We start from the raw sequence: 17,354 nt of genomic DNA on the forward strand, positions 1-17,354 counted from the left end.
GTACGGTCATGTTTGTGTTATGAATTAACGCACTGGATTACGAAAAGGAAGCAGTGCAAAATCGTCCGCTGACTGCATACAGTGCGACACAACTTTAGAAATAATATTGAAACGTCCAAGAATTTAGAAGAAAAAATAAATTGAATCGTTGCGACGGCACATCACAGTCGCCGTAGGCGTCAAAGTCCCTTGTTAAAACGAAATTGTCTTTGAACAGCTCTGATAATGTCCACGCAACAATGGTTGCTTGTGGACTGTCAAATGCTCATATGCCACAGCCTAAAGTTCGCAGCATGGTGCGAAACTGCTCTAAGTGAAAGCGAAACATTCTGCGCGAACATGCATGCAGACGCGCAGTCGGTCGCCGCTAACCATTGCTATCACTGCATGCATTGAGGCTTCGTTATGTTATGCACCATTTCGTTATACAGACCACCCACTATAAGAACATATTTCACATGGTTTGCGCTCAGCGATTGCCGACCTTTCCCGCAAGAAGCCAGTTCGGGAGACTCCATCGCGGCGACCGTGTGCAGTGGCTTTCACAGTACGTATTCAGTAAAGAGATAGCATCTGTAAACGATTCTGTGCTCTCAGTCTGCCCAAGATTATCATTTCGACAGTAATAAAGTTCCCTCTTTTGAGAGTACTTACAGAAATGTACAGGAGGGCTGCCGCATGGTGTTTTTATTAAGCGCCGTAAGCCAAACCTATGAGGAGCGCGCCGTGTGATCTCTTATACAAGGCATGGGTGGCGCTTCCGAGAGATGGCAACTCCATAAGTCCTCAACCCCAATATCCTTAGCACTGTTAATGCCATAGCTGGCAATATTTTGTGTATTTCAGGAACAAGCGAACTTACTTTTGCAGAGTTATGGGGTGCAGCCACCGGCTCCTTGCACAGAAATTAACATGCTTCGAATCGAACTTGATTGAGCGTGATGTTAAAAACTAATTTCGCTCAAAGAGAAAACGTGACAGCCATTGAACCTTCCACTTCCAGATCCAAAGACCGAGCATGATGCAAAACGTATGCGATGACAAGCTCCGCAAGCGCCGGCACAGTAATATTGACGCCATGATTTGCACAGGGTTCTTCACAGTTTGTAGCATTGATTTCTCCGAGGGTTTGCAGCCATAATCACGTTGTGTGATCACAGTCCCAAATAATGTTTGCTCTCCATTTCTCAGGCATCATGTTATAGAGATGAGTGGAAGCACCGTATTATTGCATTTTTGGTAAACTTCACTTAGTCAATAACATGCGAATGTTCGACTAATGTTTTGGGAACAGGAACTGTTCCCAAAAGCGTCCTTCGATGAGAAGCGATGTCCGCTGCTGCTCTCGTTGGCACCGAGAGCAATCCTGCTTTAGGTCCCCGTGATTTAAAGTTCGCAGCGAAGAAATAAATGTGCTTGTTGATGTTCTTTAAAACAGAAATACTGCTACTATTCGGTGTGGACTCCGCTTATTCGCCAACGAAGATGAGCTTCCGCTAACCAAGCTGCTCACATTTTCATCGTAGAAGCTTCAACATATTTTAGCAACTTGCAAACACGCAATAACAGAGACCTGTATCTCCTTATTGCACAAACTGATGGCTACAGGTGACAGTTTCTCACTCTGCGTTGTTTTTATTGCATGCTGTCTGCCATAAGTAGCAGATGACATGTGCCACTGAGAACCATTGTAATGAGTGCAGCACCACTTTTGCGTCATGATGCAGAGAAGTGGCGAACTATGCTCCAGACGTGTCGGTCCACACACCTACTCCTCTAGACACCATAGCCATACACAAGCAGTGGCTTACTGCGTCGACTCCTCGAGCCCGCGTCTAGGCATTTCGCGCGTCGGCACCTCGAACTGCGCGACTAAGCACATCAAGTGTGGACTCCTCGAGCCCGCGACTAGGCATTTCGTGCATCGGCATCTCGAACTGCACGGCTAGGTACTTTGCACGTCAGTACCTTGAACTGTGTGAATCAAAGGTAAGAGAACCAAAAAGTCACCTCTAAGCAAGGACAGCAAAAACTACAATCCTGGTGCATTTTGTGAGATGTGAACTGCTCCACGAACTTTGAGAGAAGTTTTCTCAAAATTGTGTTTTGGGGATTCTGCACTGTCTGTTGAAAGGGTAGCATTGGTCCTAATTTTGATCCTGTTTGTTTTTATGTATTCCCTGACGTGTGCTTGAGGGTATGACAGTCTTCAATATCTTGCTGAGGGCTTAGTTCTTTTCTGCATTCTAATTTGTGAATGACAAGTTCTGGTACAATTATTAAAAGGGAACATGATGTTTTGTGTAAAAAAAAAAATGAAGCTGTTGTACCCTGTAGTGCTCTTTTGGGCAAAGATTAAAACTACTGGCAGCTCCCTGGCATGTTTCGTTACAGTGCCGAGTTTTCCACAAGCAGAACACATGTAACATTTTGTAACTTGAAAACTAGTTAAGGTATCATAATGAAAACTGCATATTTCTTTATTTCATACACTTTTGAGTGTCGCTGCCAAATTTCGTTGCTCTAAGTCAAAGAACAAAAAAGTTAGCTCTGATCCCCACCTCCTCCCTTAAGTAGCAGACGGCGTCTGCTACATAATGTAGATACCACAACTGTAGTGCATTTGCTATGTGCTCGACAGAGCTGGAGTGCGTGCTCGTGCTCATGTGCTCCAGACTGGCCATGTTACGTAGTGCAGACGAACGGATAGTAGCCGCGTGCAAATTGCGCACGCGCTGTCAATAGCTCAATAGAAGCGCTGTCAATAGCTCAATACGAAGTGATGTCTGTCTCGGCATCTGGCCAGGAGCTGCCAGGAATGAGCGCATGTTGGCAAGCGTACGCGCGGTCTGACCTTAAGTTTCGCGTGGTTCGAGGCTAGGTGAGTGTTCACAACTAATTAAAGTTAGCGAGACCTGACATCTATAACATTGATAAGCAGTGTGGCCAAGGTTTCGTTCCTAAGCCGGCGGCTGCAGCCGAGCATGAGAGGATGATATTCGGCTTTTTTTCGGAAGTACATAATTTTTTCAAAGTTCGAAACACCAATTTCCACTTACTTCAGCCTGTTTAACAAAAAGCACTAAATATGCACAATAACAGCAGGAAGTGCACTGATCTGAACGCTATTTTTTATTGATGTCAGCTATCGGCCAATGGCAGCACTCTATGGCAATCTGCCCACTTATGTCAAGAGGCAGCCACGGGAAGGCCTGGAAGGGTGAAGAGAGGGCCTCTGTTTAAAATGAGTGAGAAAAAGGTGACTTCGTGCTATGGTTGCGAGCCCCATGCACCGTGCATGAATAAAATTTGGCCGAGATACTCACAGCAGCATCTCCTATACACAGAATGTGTGTTTTCACTAAGCTTGAGGGGTGGTTCAGGGCACCTTTAAATATATGACACTAAAATAATTTTTTACATCTGATAATTTGTTACCTGCGCTCATTATTTACGGGTCCTTCAGTCTCTGGTTTTCTATATCTTTTTTTAGATTTAGGGTGTAAAAATGTGGTGTTATTTTTAAAGAAGACAACCGGAGAGGGATTGGGGGTTTGGTTGTCTGCTAGCCCAAAGTTCTGAATTTTTCTCGTAACTTTTGCAAACGATTAACACAAGCAATGGTCCCCTTTTGGACACAAACAGTATATTAAAGAAGCAAAATCACTCACATGAACACATAATGGCAATGATAGCTACTTACAAAACATGTGACGAACTCATCTCTACAAATCTTCATTGTAAGGCATTATTAACACATTTACAAGAGACCCCATAAGCAAAAACAACAAATAGAAATGGGTTTGGTGGTCATATTTTTTTTTACTTTGTTTACTGCAATTTTTTCAGAAAACAAAAAAAGTATGAAGAGTACTGCACACAGTCATGCTTCGCAGGAGGTGTGATGCTTTGCCTTATCTCACACAAGCCCTTGTTGACGTGCATTATCTTATGCATTGGGACTATTCCTATGTCCATCCTAGACCAGTCGGATCTTTTGTCCTTGTCTGTTGTCCTGATTTACTGGTTCCCAATACAGTAGACTTACAATAATTGGACAGTGGTTAATTCGATTTTTTGGTTAGTTCGAACCCAACCAAACATCCCGGTCAGCGCCCATTCATTTCTATAGGCCCAAGCTTTCGTTATTTAGGTCCTAAAATTGGCCGTCGCTGAATAATTCGAACTTGACCTGTCAGCACGCATGCAGCTGACCCCTATGGTGGCCCCTATAGTGGCATAGTCTTTCTCGGCAGAGATTAGGGGACAGTGAATGCATCGAACTCATGTCATCGCCAGTCAAAAACACCCATTTTCGGCCTGCCCTAGGAAGATTTTCAAGCAATGTTTGTAGTTCACAATGCCTGATTATGGTATTTACCCACTTCTAACACCCATATTTCCTTTTTCACAGAAATTGGGCTGAAAACTACCTGCATTGTGCAACCAGACAAAATACCAATACTGCCATAGCGGCATTTGTATGCTTTACCGCATAACTTAGATGTATTTCGGTGAAGCTGACTAAAAGTTCTGACGAAACTGATTTTAAGAAACCGACCGCCATTATGCAAGACATATTAGACCCTTGCCCATTTTTTCTTGCTATTAAATTGGGTGCACATTTGATTTATACTTTATTTAGAAGTTTACTGTCATTTCTACGTTAGTTTTCCACTTTGGACACATAGAAAAGAGCGCGCGTGATTCCGGGGTGCGTAGACTCGGGCAAATACTGCCAAATGAAGTGATAGTGTGTTTTGCCGTTATTTCTCCATCATGTTCAATTTGAATCCTTGCATAATTCAATCAATTTTGTTCCATCAGGGTCGAATTAACTGAAGTCGACTGTATATGCTCTTGCAACAAAATTAATGGAATAACAACTTGACTAACCAGCTATCTTTCCTTGAACGTAACATAGTTCGGTAACCATCTTCTCAACATCACATCTATTGTTTGCTGTGATGCAGAGCAATGTCAGCTCTACATTAATTTCTTTCCTAATGCATATATCATTATTTACACGTATGTGATGCACAAGGAATGCAATGCAGTACCCCATTGTCATATTTAATTATATGCAGCTACTAAAAAAGAACAAAGCTTTTCTTTACTCAACGGTGGCAGACGCTGCGCTGCATACATGACAGTTTTCACACTTGAGCCTCAAGTAAAAATTGGGCAGGTACCATGATATTGATATATTAATACTATTAATAATAAGATATATCTTCCCCAACAGTTCAAAAAAGGTAGTCAGCATTCATTAGTTTTGTAACACACGCATTTTTATTATCCTTTAAGAAAGGGCAAACTTCAGGGAAAGATCTGCCTTAACGAGACTTTCCTAAATTTTGACTGAGGAGCAAAAACGGGTAATTATCAGGCGTTACACGAAAATGAAGGACCCTAACCATGTTTAGGTTTGACAGTATTTAACGCCTCTTATATTAAGAACAGCGAAGGCACTGAAAACAAGTGAGTACTCAAAAATGAAGGAACTGACACCTACTGTAAAGAATATAAGTACTAGTAAAATAGTACTAGTTACATACATTTACTTATAAATATAATAAATAACGAGCAGTATCAGATTGCACACAGAAGTTAGTGATATGAGCAGAAATGAAATCTTTAGGGTCAAGAATTCAAGATAAATCAAGACAAGTTAGTCTTCCGATCTCAGATTGCTAGAAGAAAGTGCCAATCATTGCCAAGGAGTAGAGCACCTCAGCTGCTGTGTACCCATCAAGGCCAAGCAGGGCCCCCAGAACACACCTGCATTGAGTCGCTCTCGATCAGCCTTGAGCCGACTCAGGTCGCCGGCAGTGGTCACAAGCTGATCCTGCAGTTCCCGCTGCTCTCGGCGACAACGCTCGGCTTCGGCCGCCAGTTTCTCCTGCAACAGATAGAGGCAGCAGGGTGGCTCACTCGTTCCGTGCAGCCTAGAGGGACAGGCTGGGTGCTAGGATGGGACTGCAGCCCAATTGCACGTAGGTGCAGTGATACAGTGACCATATGACACACCTTCGTAACCCCTGTCTGCTTAAGAGTAGTGCGAACACTTGAATGCACAAATACAAATCGAACAAGGAATGTTTGAATAAAATTAAATTCACAAATCAAATATTTACTATTTGACTTATCGAATATTTGGAACATTCGACGAAAGACCCGGCTGTCGTCGGTGCTTTGATGCGCACAAACTTTTTGCGACGCACGAACTCTGTTGGTACAAGGTTTGTCCTGGAGGACAGGACCAATCAAAACGGTAATGTGACGCGGGCAGACAGAACAGCAACAAACACAGCTAATATGGAATGCAGAAAAGCATGTGGGAAGGGGCGATTCGGCCACCGGAAGGCACGAAGGTAGCATCGAACAGGCATATTCATGGGTACATCTTCGTGCAGTTCAGAGATTTCTGTCCACACGTGAGCAGAGCAGAGACTAACTCCCTGCGCATACTCACAGTAGTTGCAGGTTGTTCGCTCACATAGCAACACTGCCTAGCACATTAGGCCTATTCGGTACTGCTTTGTTGGGTGTCGACGACTAAAGTGACATTTGGTGTCGAATCAATGCAGATCTATTCGCAACAACCGCAGGACACTTGGAAAGCTAACAAACCACTTTGCCAACGAAAGCGACTGTGCAGGATGGCACCAAAGGCTGCCATCTTTACAATGCACTGTTACCATCCTTTCGTTCACAATACCATTCGTAGACACACGTTGCAGTCTCTTCTCGTCACTTCAAGCAACTCATAACAAGACTAGCATCGGATTTACATGACGCATGTAAAAATGTCATGTGACAAAGGTGCTGATTAACCGGCTACAGACACATTTGTACAGATGACAAATGGATATAGAAAAAGCGAGAGGGGAGAAGTGAGGCAAGCATCGCACAAATGTGCTGTGGTCCTCCTGATTTCAGAACCTTCGCCAGATACCAAACGATGCCAAACCCAACAATGAGAAGATGCCTTCTCTTTACCATTACTGCCAGCTGCAATCCAACCATGCTGCGCCAATGATGGCAACATAAAAAGCGGTGTAGAGCCGCATATGCAGTCCACACTTTCGTCATCCTTATGAACTGGTATTAATGAGCTAACGATAACCCACGCAACCAACCTGTTGTACAGATGGGAGAACTCTTCTGCTTTCTGGAGGAACCAGAAACTAGAAACCAACACTTTCTAAGCAATAGAAGATTGCCATGATATATAGTATGGTCAGAGTCCCAAGTTTTCTGGTCACAAGACACCTCCATCACGCTACGACGCTATAGGAGAGGTTTATATACTGCTGCTGCCACGATGTGGCGCCACTGTGCTTCATAGGGCATCGTTCACATGCCAAAACACTGGTGCGTTACAAGATGAGCTAGTTGATATGGTGCGCTCTGTGCACGTTCTTCGCTATTTTTCCGTACATGAACATTGTGGAGAATGTTTTGATGGACAGTCACACTGCTACAGCTGCTGTAGGCTGCAAATCTCACTTTGTAAGCACCACTGCAGAAGCAGTTCAGTTTTTTTCATAAGACCCGCTTGCATTTTTTCATGAAAGAGAAAAACAAGCAGACGCGAGCAAAGGGGCGAGCTTCGTGTCCAGCAGCAGGTGGTAGGAAACCATCCAGTTAAGGGGGCACCACTTGAAGGGGCGTAGTAGGAAGCACGATTATCGCGTAAGAGCGACCACTTAGGAAAAATTGCAATGCCAACCAAGAACAAGGGTGTTGCAAGGCCTGAGCAGGGCATTGATGATAAAACACACATTTGTTTTATGCTTTTATGTGGGCTTTGTTGCAACCTCAATTTGTGTCATACCAGTGTAGCAAAGTTCACATCACAGCAATAGCGCTTTCACCCCTTACAACTGACCGCGACAATCTACAGAAAGGATAGCATTACAATGCCTTCAAATACCAGTGTTAGAAAAATATGCATTGCTTTACTTTCCATTGTACTTTTTTCTCTGCTATTGATGGGCTACAATTCTTAAACTGCATGTGCTTTTAAGTCAATAAGAAAATTATTAGCACACTATTGTTAGCTACATTTGCATTATCATTTGTTGAACAAGTAATGTGCGCATGTTTAGGTAACAGATGAAGAACTAGAATGGTGGTATCTCTAACAGGCCAATTTTAAAAGAACTGTTTCCCTTAAAAAAAAAAAAAAGCTGGCATATTAGTGCTGTGGCTATTTGTGTTCGTTTATTCGCCATGTGATGTGTTATGAAATGCTCATGCTTTAAGCTTTCTTGTGCGTAGAAATAATCGATTACACATTCTGTATTTACTGCCATTCGTTTGCTGGTGTTTTCTGCCTCGCAATGCACATCGCCATGTTTTGATGTTCTTTCTTTAGCTTCTTATATCAGTGTTTTGATTTTAACAAACGTCTTGCATTGTGAATGGTGGGCCATTCGTGACTGGATGCCTATCTGTACTCTCTGTATGTCGCTTATTTTACCTATATAAATGATCGTGCATGCATGTGGTTTTTCCACCAACACACCTGATTTATTTTTCTGATTAATTTAGAAAACTTTTTTTTCCAGATTTTTTGACCATGATAAGAATATCAGGACTGGTGATTAGATGATTTTAACCTCTTGTTAACAGTCGCGCATTAAGAATCAAAATACCTAGTGTTGTTTTTGCGTCGAAACCATGAGCAGCGTGAATAAGTGCTGGGATTACTGACACTTCTAAACAGCTGCTTGCTAAGACAACACAAAAACTAGACGGCCTTGTAAAAGTCGCCTTTAGGTATATAGATGACTAATTTTCTTGCAGCCTTCCTTCTTGGGTAATAGTAGCAACTTGACCATGCATATTCTAGGTGTTTTCAAAGAAAACGGCGGGGGTTGGACTTTACAGGCGAAGTTCCTCAGGACAACTCGTTGCGATTTTTAGTTATTAATATTAGACAACTGTGAGATCATGTTTTCTGGGCATACCAACCCCGAAGCGTTAAGTTCTTTCTTAATTACGCCTCTAGTCCCTCTAAATTGGTGAAGAGAATGATTGCTTCGTCCGTCATTAGCGCCGCGTTAACAAAATCTAGTTCACACATGGTGGAGAACAGCATAAAAGAACAACATAAAAGCATAAAAGGCTACTTTCGGCAGGATTCCCAAGGTATGACATTTCGTCAGTTTGCGAAAAAATTGTTTCAAAAAAAGTAAAAAGTAAGCTGGACCAGGAAATGCCAGAAGGGCAAAAAAGAAAGAAACAAGCAGCAGTTATCCCATATATGCACAAAGTTTCTCATGGGCTAAAAAGAATAGGGTCACGATATGATGTCGAGGTAGTCCTATCAGCCCCTTGGAAGATTGGACATATTTGCAGGATGGCGGACGAACACCTTAGTGGGACATCAAATAAATACAGATGGTCATGTGCGGTAAAACAAAAATAAATTTGTGAACTGGTGCGTTGGGGTCGTTTATCGAATACCTTTGTCATGCGGCTACAGTTATATGAGGCAAATGAGGCGTTGCATGAACCAAAGACTAGGGGAACACAAAAGTGGCTTAGATAAAGAAAGAACTTCTAACTTGAATGTTGCACTGCAATAGCTGTGGATGTAAGCCTCAGTTTAAACACGGATGTGTGCTGGATCGCCACCTCCATAAGGGAATGCGAGAAATGTCAGAGGTGTATTTTCTTCAGACATTTGGAGACAGATGCATGAGTCAACCATCACTGTTGTTACACGATAAGGAGTCCGCATTTTTTAAAAATTTATTTATATTATTTATTTATTTATTTATCATTCCCTCAGAGCCAGAGGCATTAGAGAGGGGAGTGGTACAAAAGAAAATGTGGTACATAGGAAGTAAACGAAACGCAGCGATTAATATGGACGAAACACACTGGTAGAATACAAGACGTTTCTTTCTATACAATGTGTGGGAGATACGGGGGTTCTCCTACATACTCTTGGGACAAAGGAACGACAACACAGTAGTGCAAACAATCACAAGGGCATTTATTGCACCTTTCATAGATCAATGCCTGCTAGCCGAGTTGCTATCCCCAAAACATGCCGATGGGCGCGCGACAAATCTAGAAGTCCGACACACCACGACCGCAAAGCGAGCGAATATGTTCGCCCCATGCTGGATCCCAACGCCTGGTCGTTCGCGTGTACAGTCACGCCAACGGTGTCCAAGGCGGCCACGCGAGACGGTCTCGCAGAAGCATGGTCGGCGCGGCACGTCCGTCGCGCTCGCTTCCCGAACCCAAAGAGACCAAGCGCCTTCCTTTCGGCGCCCAAGTAACCTCGCCTGTCGGTGGCGTTAGCAGCGCAACACTAGCGCCATCTCTCGCACTGCGCTTCAACCACTCCGAGCGCCGCGGGCGCCAGGCCACGCGGCGGGCGAAGCCGCCCTGCAGGAGACGAGCTATGCGGGAAAAACATCAGGGGACGCGAGAGAGTCGCGCATCCCCACAAATGTTAACTGTTGTGTAACAAAAAAAGAAATTCCTGGTTATACAATGTTAGCTAAAGCTTGGCAAAAAAGGTTGTTATCAGCAGTATTTATGATATCAGCGGGAAGGTAGTTCCAATCTATACAAGTGTGAGGAAAAAAAGACTGGGAAAAATGCTTTGTGTGGCACAGATAGGTCCCAAATTTATGACAGTGATCAACATGCTGCCATACATAGTGGGGTCTTGTAAAGAATTGCGCATGAAGTGTAGGATGATGATAAATCCTATGAAAGAGTGCTAGACGTGCAATTGAACGTCGAACCGACAGCAAAGGAAGACTAAGATTATGTTTCATGGAAGAAATGCTCACAGTTCTATTATAGTTAGAAAAGATAAATCGAAGTGAGTTATTTTGGACAAGTTCCAAAGCCATTTTCAGGTTACCTTGGCCAGGATCCCATACAGAAGTAGCCTATTCTAATTTAGGACGTATTAGAGTTTTATAGAGTAGGAGTAGCTCAGCTACTAACCTAAAGGTTAGAAGGTGAACTAATGAAGTTACGGTGCAAGTAGCCTAACATACGGTTACTGTTGTTAATAACTTATTCAGTTTGAATTGACCATGACAGGTTTGTAGTTACATGGACACCTAAGTACTTGTAAGAGTTAACTGTTTCTAAAGGAACGCTGTTCAAGTGGTAAGTGGCATGTTGGGCGAAAATCACGGGATACATGTAGTACTTTACATTTGTTAATATTTAGTTCTGTTAACCATGAGTTACGCCAGTTAGATATTGAGTCAAGGTCAAGTTGCAACCTGTTAACGTCGGTTAACAGGTTGGGTCGCTTGCACTTGCCCTAATATTGGACTCGCGAAATGCCATTGCGTTAGTAATCTTCTGTTGTAAAGTGACGGCCACAAACGCGCAAATCCTGGTGCCAATCGGATAGCGGCAGTCAGATGCGCAGCAGCCAGTTCGCTCGTATGCTGCCTTGCAGAGGGACACGATGTCGCAGATTGACATGTTGCCAGTCGCTATGTTTGCAGTCCACAAGGCAACAAAGTCGAATCATAGTGCTCGCGAAAAGATTGAGACCGACTCTGAGCGCGGAGCTCTTGTCAAAATGGAGTACGTTGTAACACAAGCAGACGACGCTTGCTGTGTGCCGGAAGTGCTTAAGTGTACTGAAAAATTGTTCTTGTGCATTCTCTTTATGTTACCTTCTTTTTATAAAAACAAATATACGAACATTCCAACTATTACAAACATCATTTGTTTACCATAAAGTTGGAAAAATTATCGATCACGCGCCCTGGTCAGCCGATCGGATAGCTCGCCCCACTGACGTCATATGGGTGATTTCCGTCATATGGGTAGGGGTGGCTTAAAATTCTGCCAAGCAGTGTGCTGCGATCGGCAGCGATGTGCATTTTTAAAACCTTATAATAAATTACACGCTTTAAGCGGTGCTCTGCGCAAAGAGCACTTAGATGAGTCAATTAATGATCAGAAGGACCTACTCTAACGACTTAGTATGTTTGTAGAAAATCGTCAAAGGCGTTTCAGGGTCCCTTTAACAATTTGCTGTCCGTGCTTACACTCATCAAGCGCCATCTATACTCGGCTAGTGCTATCCAGCACATAAAAAAGTAACTATTTTTTTAGTTTCACTTTTGTGTTTCTTTTTTTCACCGTGGGGGGATTCTGGCGAGACGAGCGCTCGTAGCGTCCGGCATGGCGTCGATGTCGCATGCAGCTGCCCTTTGGGAATGGCTAATTTTGTTTTGATCGTGGTAGCAGCACAGACTCGGAAGACGGTTTTGATTCACCAGGCTTCAGCACGGACAGTGAAAGTGCATCAAATAGCCTCGGAAAGCTGACAGGTATCCGCCGGTAGGTTTCGTTTTCTACTTCGAACTGTTTCGTCACTGCTGCACTTAGACCTAAAGATATCCCGTGTGTTCTAAAGTTCACAGTTCTGATCTGCAGGGTGTCAACATCATTAGGGCAGGACCACTTGCCGGCGCCGGTGCTAAGAGTGGAGCTCTGCGTGAGAAGGTGGCTGGGAGTGGATCTCGGCATTGCGTTATTGCACTCTGCAGTGCAGCGCAGTGGCTCGTAAGAGCCACCGCACAAGCACGATAGCGCCTAGGGCTAGCATTCTTCTTTGTATATAAAGAAGTTCTACAGATAGAAAGTTTATATTCACAGGAATTTTGTATATAGCCTTTTTGTTCAGAATGTATATTTCGAAATGCTTTTATGTTCTCTTGGTGCAAAGCAGCATCGATGTTATTATGGCGTTTTCTCGTTTTCATCACAAATTTCTTTATTAAATAATCTTTTTAAGGAATTGTTAAGAAATGTTTGCTTGAAAATATTACCATCAGAAAGCACATTCTTTCTTCTACAAGTCGACACCATATATTCTAACGATAAGCATTTACTGCAGCAGAAAGAAACTTGATTACTAGGATACCGAAAAACTGCCTATTTTCCCGTGGACAGGAAAGTGTTAAAAAATGTTATGAATGCCTCGCTAAACGACCTTGTCGTTTCATGTTTCTGTAAAAATTAGCTGTTAGATTCAATTCTTGAAGCTTAACAATTCTGAAAACAGTGTTAAAAGGACGTATGACACCTAGTGATGCACCCTTATAGACCTTTCTTAGCAAATGAAACTAATGTTAAATGGAACATCCTATTTCTCTTTTCCTGTGAGGTTCCGTTTAATGAAATTCTACTGCGATTTTCAACAAGAATTTCCGATGACCCAACTCAAAATAGTGTCAAACAGTGTACATACCTTGTCACTGGCCAGAGATGAGACCTTGCTAACGAGACCCTGGACAGCGCCGACTACCAGCTGCTCTTCCTCTGTGCCACCAGCCTCGACCTCACGGGGCGCCGGCACACCCAGCGCACAGCGTAGAGCACTGAGCAGCGAGGACAGCACGGTCTCTGTTCTCTGGCGTGACTCTGAAAGGCGACAAGGACGTGCTGTGTGTTGCGCAAAAAACAGAAGGATGAGAAAGGAAGTATATGGCCAGCACGAGTGCTCATGTCATCTGTCCCTTCCTAGTGGGGAGTTACAGTGGTAGCAGCCCTGAGGTCACTCAGATAACTGATACTATGACCCACAGTAACGAGCGGGAACAAACTGCGTCCTTTACTCTCAGAACATACACATGTACACAATCCTGAGACTGCCACCTGCAACGTGGTGGCACTGCTGATGATAACAGCAGCCTCTAAAAGTCTGTGTGTTGGTACTGATTCATATCCACAATTTGAATTGGTAACAATGTGCCCAACTTCCCGTTCTTCTGGGGCAAGGACAGGCAGGAATCCATTTATTTATTTATTATAGATGCACAATACATGCACACACAAATCTTGGGGAGGGGGGAGGCCAAAGAAAACCGTCTCCCTGACTCGGCCACATCACCTACACGCTTATGTTACACTGCACAATGGTGGAAAGCAATCTCGAGGCTGAGAAATGTCTGCAAAATACAAGCGTTCCTTTTTCTTTTAATGCACTGAGAGGGGTACAAATGAACAAACAATTGGAAACCAGCAACAAAAGTGTGGTTAGGAATTGCGCTACAGTCGAACCCGGTTATATCGAGCCCGCACATAACAAATTATTGTGTATTTTAAACGGCTGTACGATCTCCTTGAAAATCCCATTAAAGTGTATCGGGCTGGTGCACGCATATATAGAATTCCCTTTCACCAGCACATTCTATATATTGAGCACAGCACGACCTGAAAGTGCACTCCTTTGTGCACTTTGAAGTCTTCTGGCGCCTGGAGGTGAAGAAGAGAATTGTGCGCTCGGGAAAGTCCAGCGGAGTGCGCTGAGCACACGGCAAAGCAACGCCACCTAGAGGAAAGCCTAGGTGGCATTGAGTGAAGGCGGGAAGGAGAAATGAGGCGAAGCGTCGCGACGACCCACACGCTTGTGCTTCACCCGCGTTCATGAAGTGGAACGTGACTCAGTGGTGGTCCAGCCAGTTTAGGATTTGAAGCAATTATTAGAGCAGGAAAAATGTTCTTCTGGAGCAGTTGCGGAGCAGAAAAATTGATCTATTGCGAACACTCGGAGTAGTACAGCAGTAATATGTAGCCATTAGTAAAGCTTGTTATTACTGTGCAATCAGCAAGTGCTGCTCAACAGTGAAGCAAGACACAAAGCCAACAGTGACCAATTAGGCTTGCCTTCCCAAGGACACTATAGCATGCCTAGTATGTTGCAAACATTTTTTATTTGGGTGGGCAAGAAGCTTAATTTTGGAAAGAATTAAATACAATCTTGTAGGCTAATGAGAGCGCAGATGTGTACCTGGGCGCAAGACAGACAGAATTACAAATGTGTTAGAACAATTTGCACTATCAGGCACACGACAAAAAATGATGGCGAATGTCTTATGCGCATTCCAAATGACAGATATGCTTCGATATGCTGTACCACACAGGAAAAAATTATGCCCAATAACAATGCTAGAAGCTCGACAAGAGACCATGCGTCTATAACCAGCGCCAAAATGAAATGCCTTCATACAATGCATCGTAAGGATGGTGAGGGCAGTGGAGAACAACGTTCGAACCATCCCATACACACACTTTCGTTGTGAGGTGGTTTGTCGGCTTCCCGTGTGTCGTGTGGCCTCTGCGAATAGGTACGAGTCAATTCGGCATTAAACTGTAATTTTTGCAGCGAATACCCGACCAACCTTTCAAAGCACTACCTTTTACTGGCCTCAAGGGCTCAAATCACCACAGGCACATCAGAAATAGCTCTGAAGGCCTGCCAGTACAATTATTAGGTGTGTCAGTGCTCGTACTATGGCAGGAGACGGCGGGTGCATGCGTGTATAATCAAGGAATACATACTGTGTCCAGTGATAATTGCCTCTTCCCACACTTGGTATGCCTCACCGCAATACTTCGCATATGCTTCAACGCGTAACACTGCTGCACTGAGGCAAAGCTAAATTTAGGGAATCGGCATTATGCAATGCATCATACTTTCGGAGCTTTGAAGCCACTGGCGAGGATTAGAAAGGTGACGTCGGCGTTATTGCTAACAGTGACGAATTGTTTTTAATGGAAAAAAAAAAGCACCGGATAGCAAGAAGCTTGGTAGCGAACATCGAAATTGCCAGGCCTAGCATTGTCGTGGTGGTGGATACGGCGAGTTAATCAAAATGGCAGTGTTGGTGGCTTCGATCACTGCCGTTTTGGCCCTGCGGTGATGGCAAAAAATCTGTAAAATCAGACCGCGAACGGTTTTGGCGTCCGAAATTTCAAACATTCTTATACATTGGCGTTATAAGGTACCGTGGCGGTGCCGCAAAGTCGTCCAATTATCAGGTATGTCAAAAAAATCGGGCGTTCGGAAAATCTGTCATTGACTGTAGTTGCAAACCCTACTGAAAACAGTGCATTGCCATGAAAATGCAAGAATGCTGCACTTTTACTCAGCTGGCGCAAATGGCACTTGAGTGGGCGCAGCCACGAGCAGGCAAGACGAACTGCTGCAAAATCAAGCAAATAGCAAAGTTGCACCACCACTGGTCACCATAACTAGTTGTTTTCTTTTGCGCTTCTTGCACACCTCGTGTGTTGAGCCTCGCCGAGCTGCTTGGCTAGCCCACATGCTACCTCGAATGTCAACATTCCTTCTTTCCGATTTTTGTGGCATTTGGGCTGAATGCCTATTCATGGTGTCATTTTCCGCAAGCGATGGCCGCTGCAAATGTAAAGAAAAGAATCAACATTGACTTTGCAATAAAGCTGAAAATGATCCAGGTGTTGAGGCAGGCGAAAAGAAGTCCATGGTAGCAGATGACTTTGGCATCTCGCGTAGCACATTGAAGGCGCTTCTGAAGAACAAGAAGATAAAGCTACAAGCCAGGATCAGCAATTTCTTTTTGGAGGTAAATAAGGTGTGCTTGCTTTTTTTCCACATTTGTGTGCAGTAACTTAGCAGCCCTTGGACGCACCAATCCGTAAGCCGCCATTCAACTCAGGACCTAATGTTTTATATATTGAATTACCTATAGGTCGAACTTTTTATGATATCCTTCAGATTCTATATATCCAGGTTCCCCTGTAGTCTCTTCCAGAAGCACAGTGTAGTGCGCAGAAAAAAACAATAATACCAGGTAAATAATTGAAACTATCCACATTTCTACAAATGCTGAGAAGCATGCCATGACAGCATTCGTAAAGGTTGACCCACAGAGCATATTTTGCATTCTAATCGCACATGCAACTTCACCAGACAGCACATTAGCTGTCAAACCAGGTTCACAGCCAAATGTGCTGTGTAGGGAAGCAATGAAGCAGGATGATGCTGAGCAGGGCGCAAAGGCCAAGTTTAAAATTTGCTATCTTGCTTGAAACAAAAATTGAAATGCAATTTTTACTTGAACCAGCTCAGTAAATGTGCAAATTAAGGCTGAGGACATACCAAAATTGAACTTCTGGCTGTATTTGTTGAAGATCATGGAAGGCAGAGCAGGTAGCGAACCAGCCATTCATTAGGGCTGAAAGAACAAAACTACCCTAAAGAATGGGACGCGCTGCTCGTGCTAATGTAATTATCTTCGGGCTGCTTGAAAGACAGCAGGTTTTTACATCTTCCGGGCTGACGAAAGCGCCCAGCACTTGTTGCTCTGTAAAGTTCCTTCGCTTGTGGATTTTCTAAGTCAGACCCCTTACAGACCAGTGGAAGTGATGGGAGACGCCTTGCAGTGACGGGGGGAAGGGAAGGGAGGGGGCTTAAATAAGTTAATACAACATGTGGCGTGAAACTGGTGCCTTTTATTGCTACCTGGCAAAGAATGGTCAAACAAAAGTGCCATATCAATTCAACCTGGAGAGGT

At 43.8% G+C, this 17,354-nt stretch overlaps 1 protein-coding gene across 2 annotated transcripts in view; it reads right to left on the reverse strand.

Annotated features, from left to right (window-relative positions):
* The window catches only part of LOC126539892 (uncharacterized), a 242,735-nt gene that overhangs the window by 134,964 nt on the left and 90,417 nt on the right, over window positions 1–17,354 (reverse strand). For both annotated transcript variants that reach the window (XM_050186702.2, XM_050186704.2), the window contains exons 9-10: window positions 13,265–13,437; window positions 5,782–5,902 (exon numbers count right to left, since the gene is read on the reverse strand). In XM_050186702.2, coding sequence (XP_050042659.1) covers window positions 5,782–5,902; window positions 13,265–13,437 — 294 coding nt within the window. The remainder of the gene's footprint in view (window positions 1–5,781; window positions 5,903–13,264; window positions 13,438–17,354) is intronic.

The sequence above is a fragment of the Dermacentor andersoni genome, chromosome 2, assembly GCF_023375885.2.
Source record: "Dermacentor andersoni chromosome 2, qqDerAnde1_hic_scaffold, whole genome shotgun sequence".
NCBI classification, from domain to species: domain Eukaryota; kingdom Metazoa; phylum Arthropoda; class Arachnida; order Ixodida; family Ixodidae; genus Dermacentor; species Dermacentor andersoni.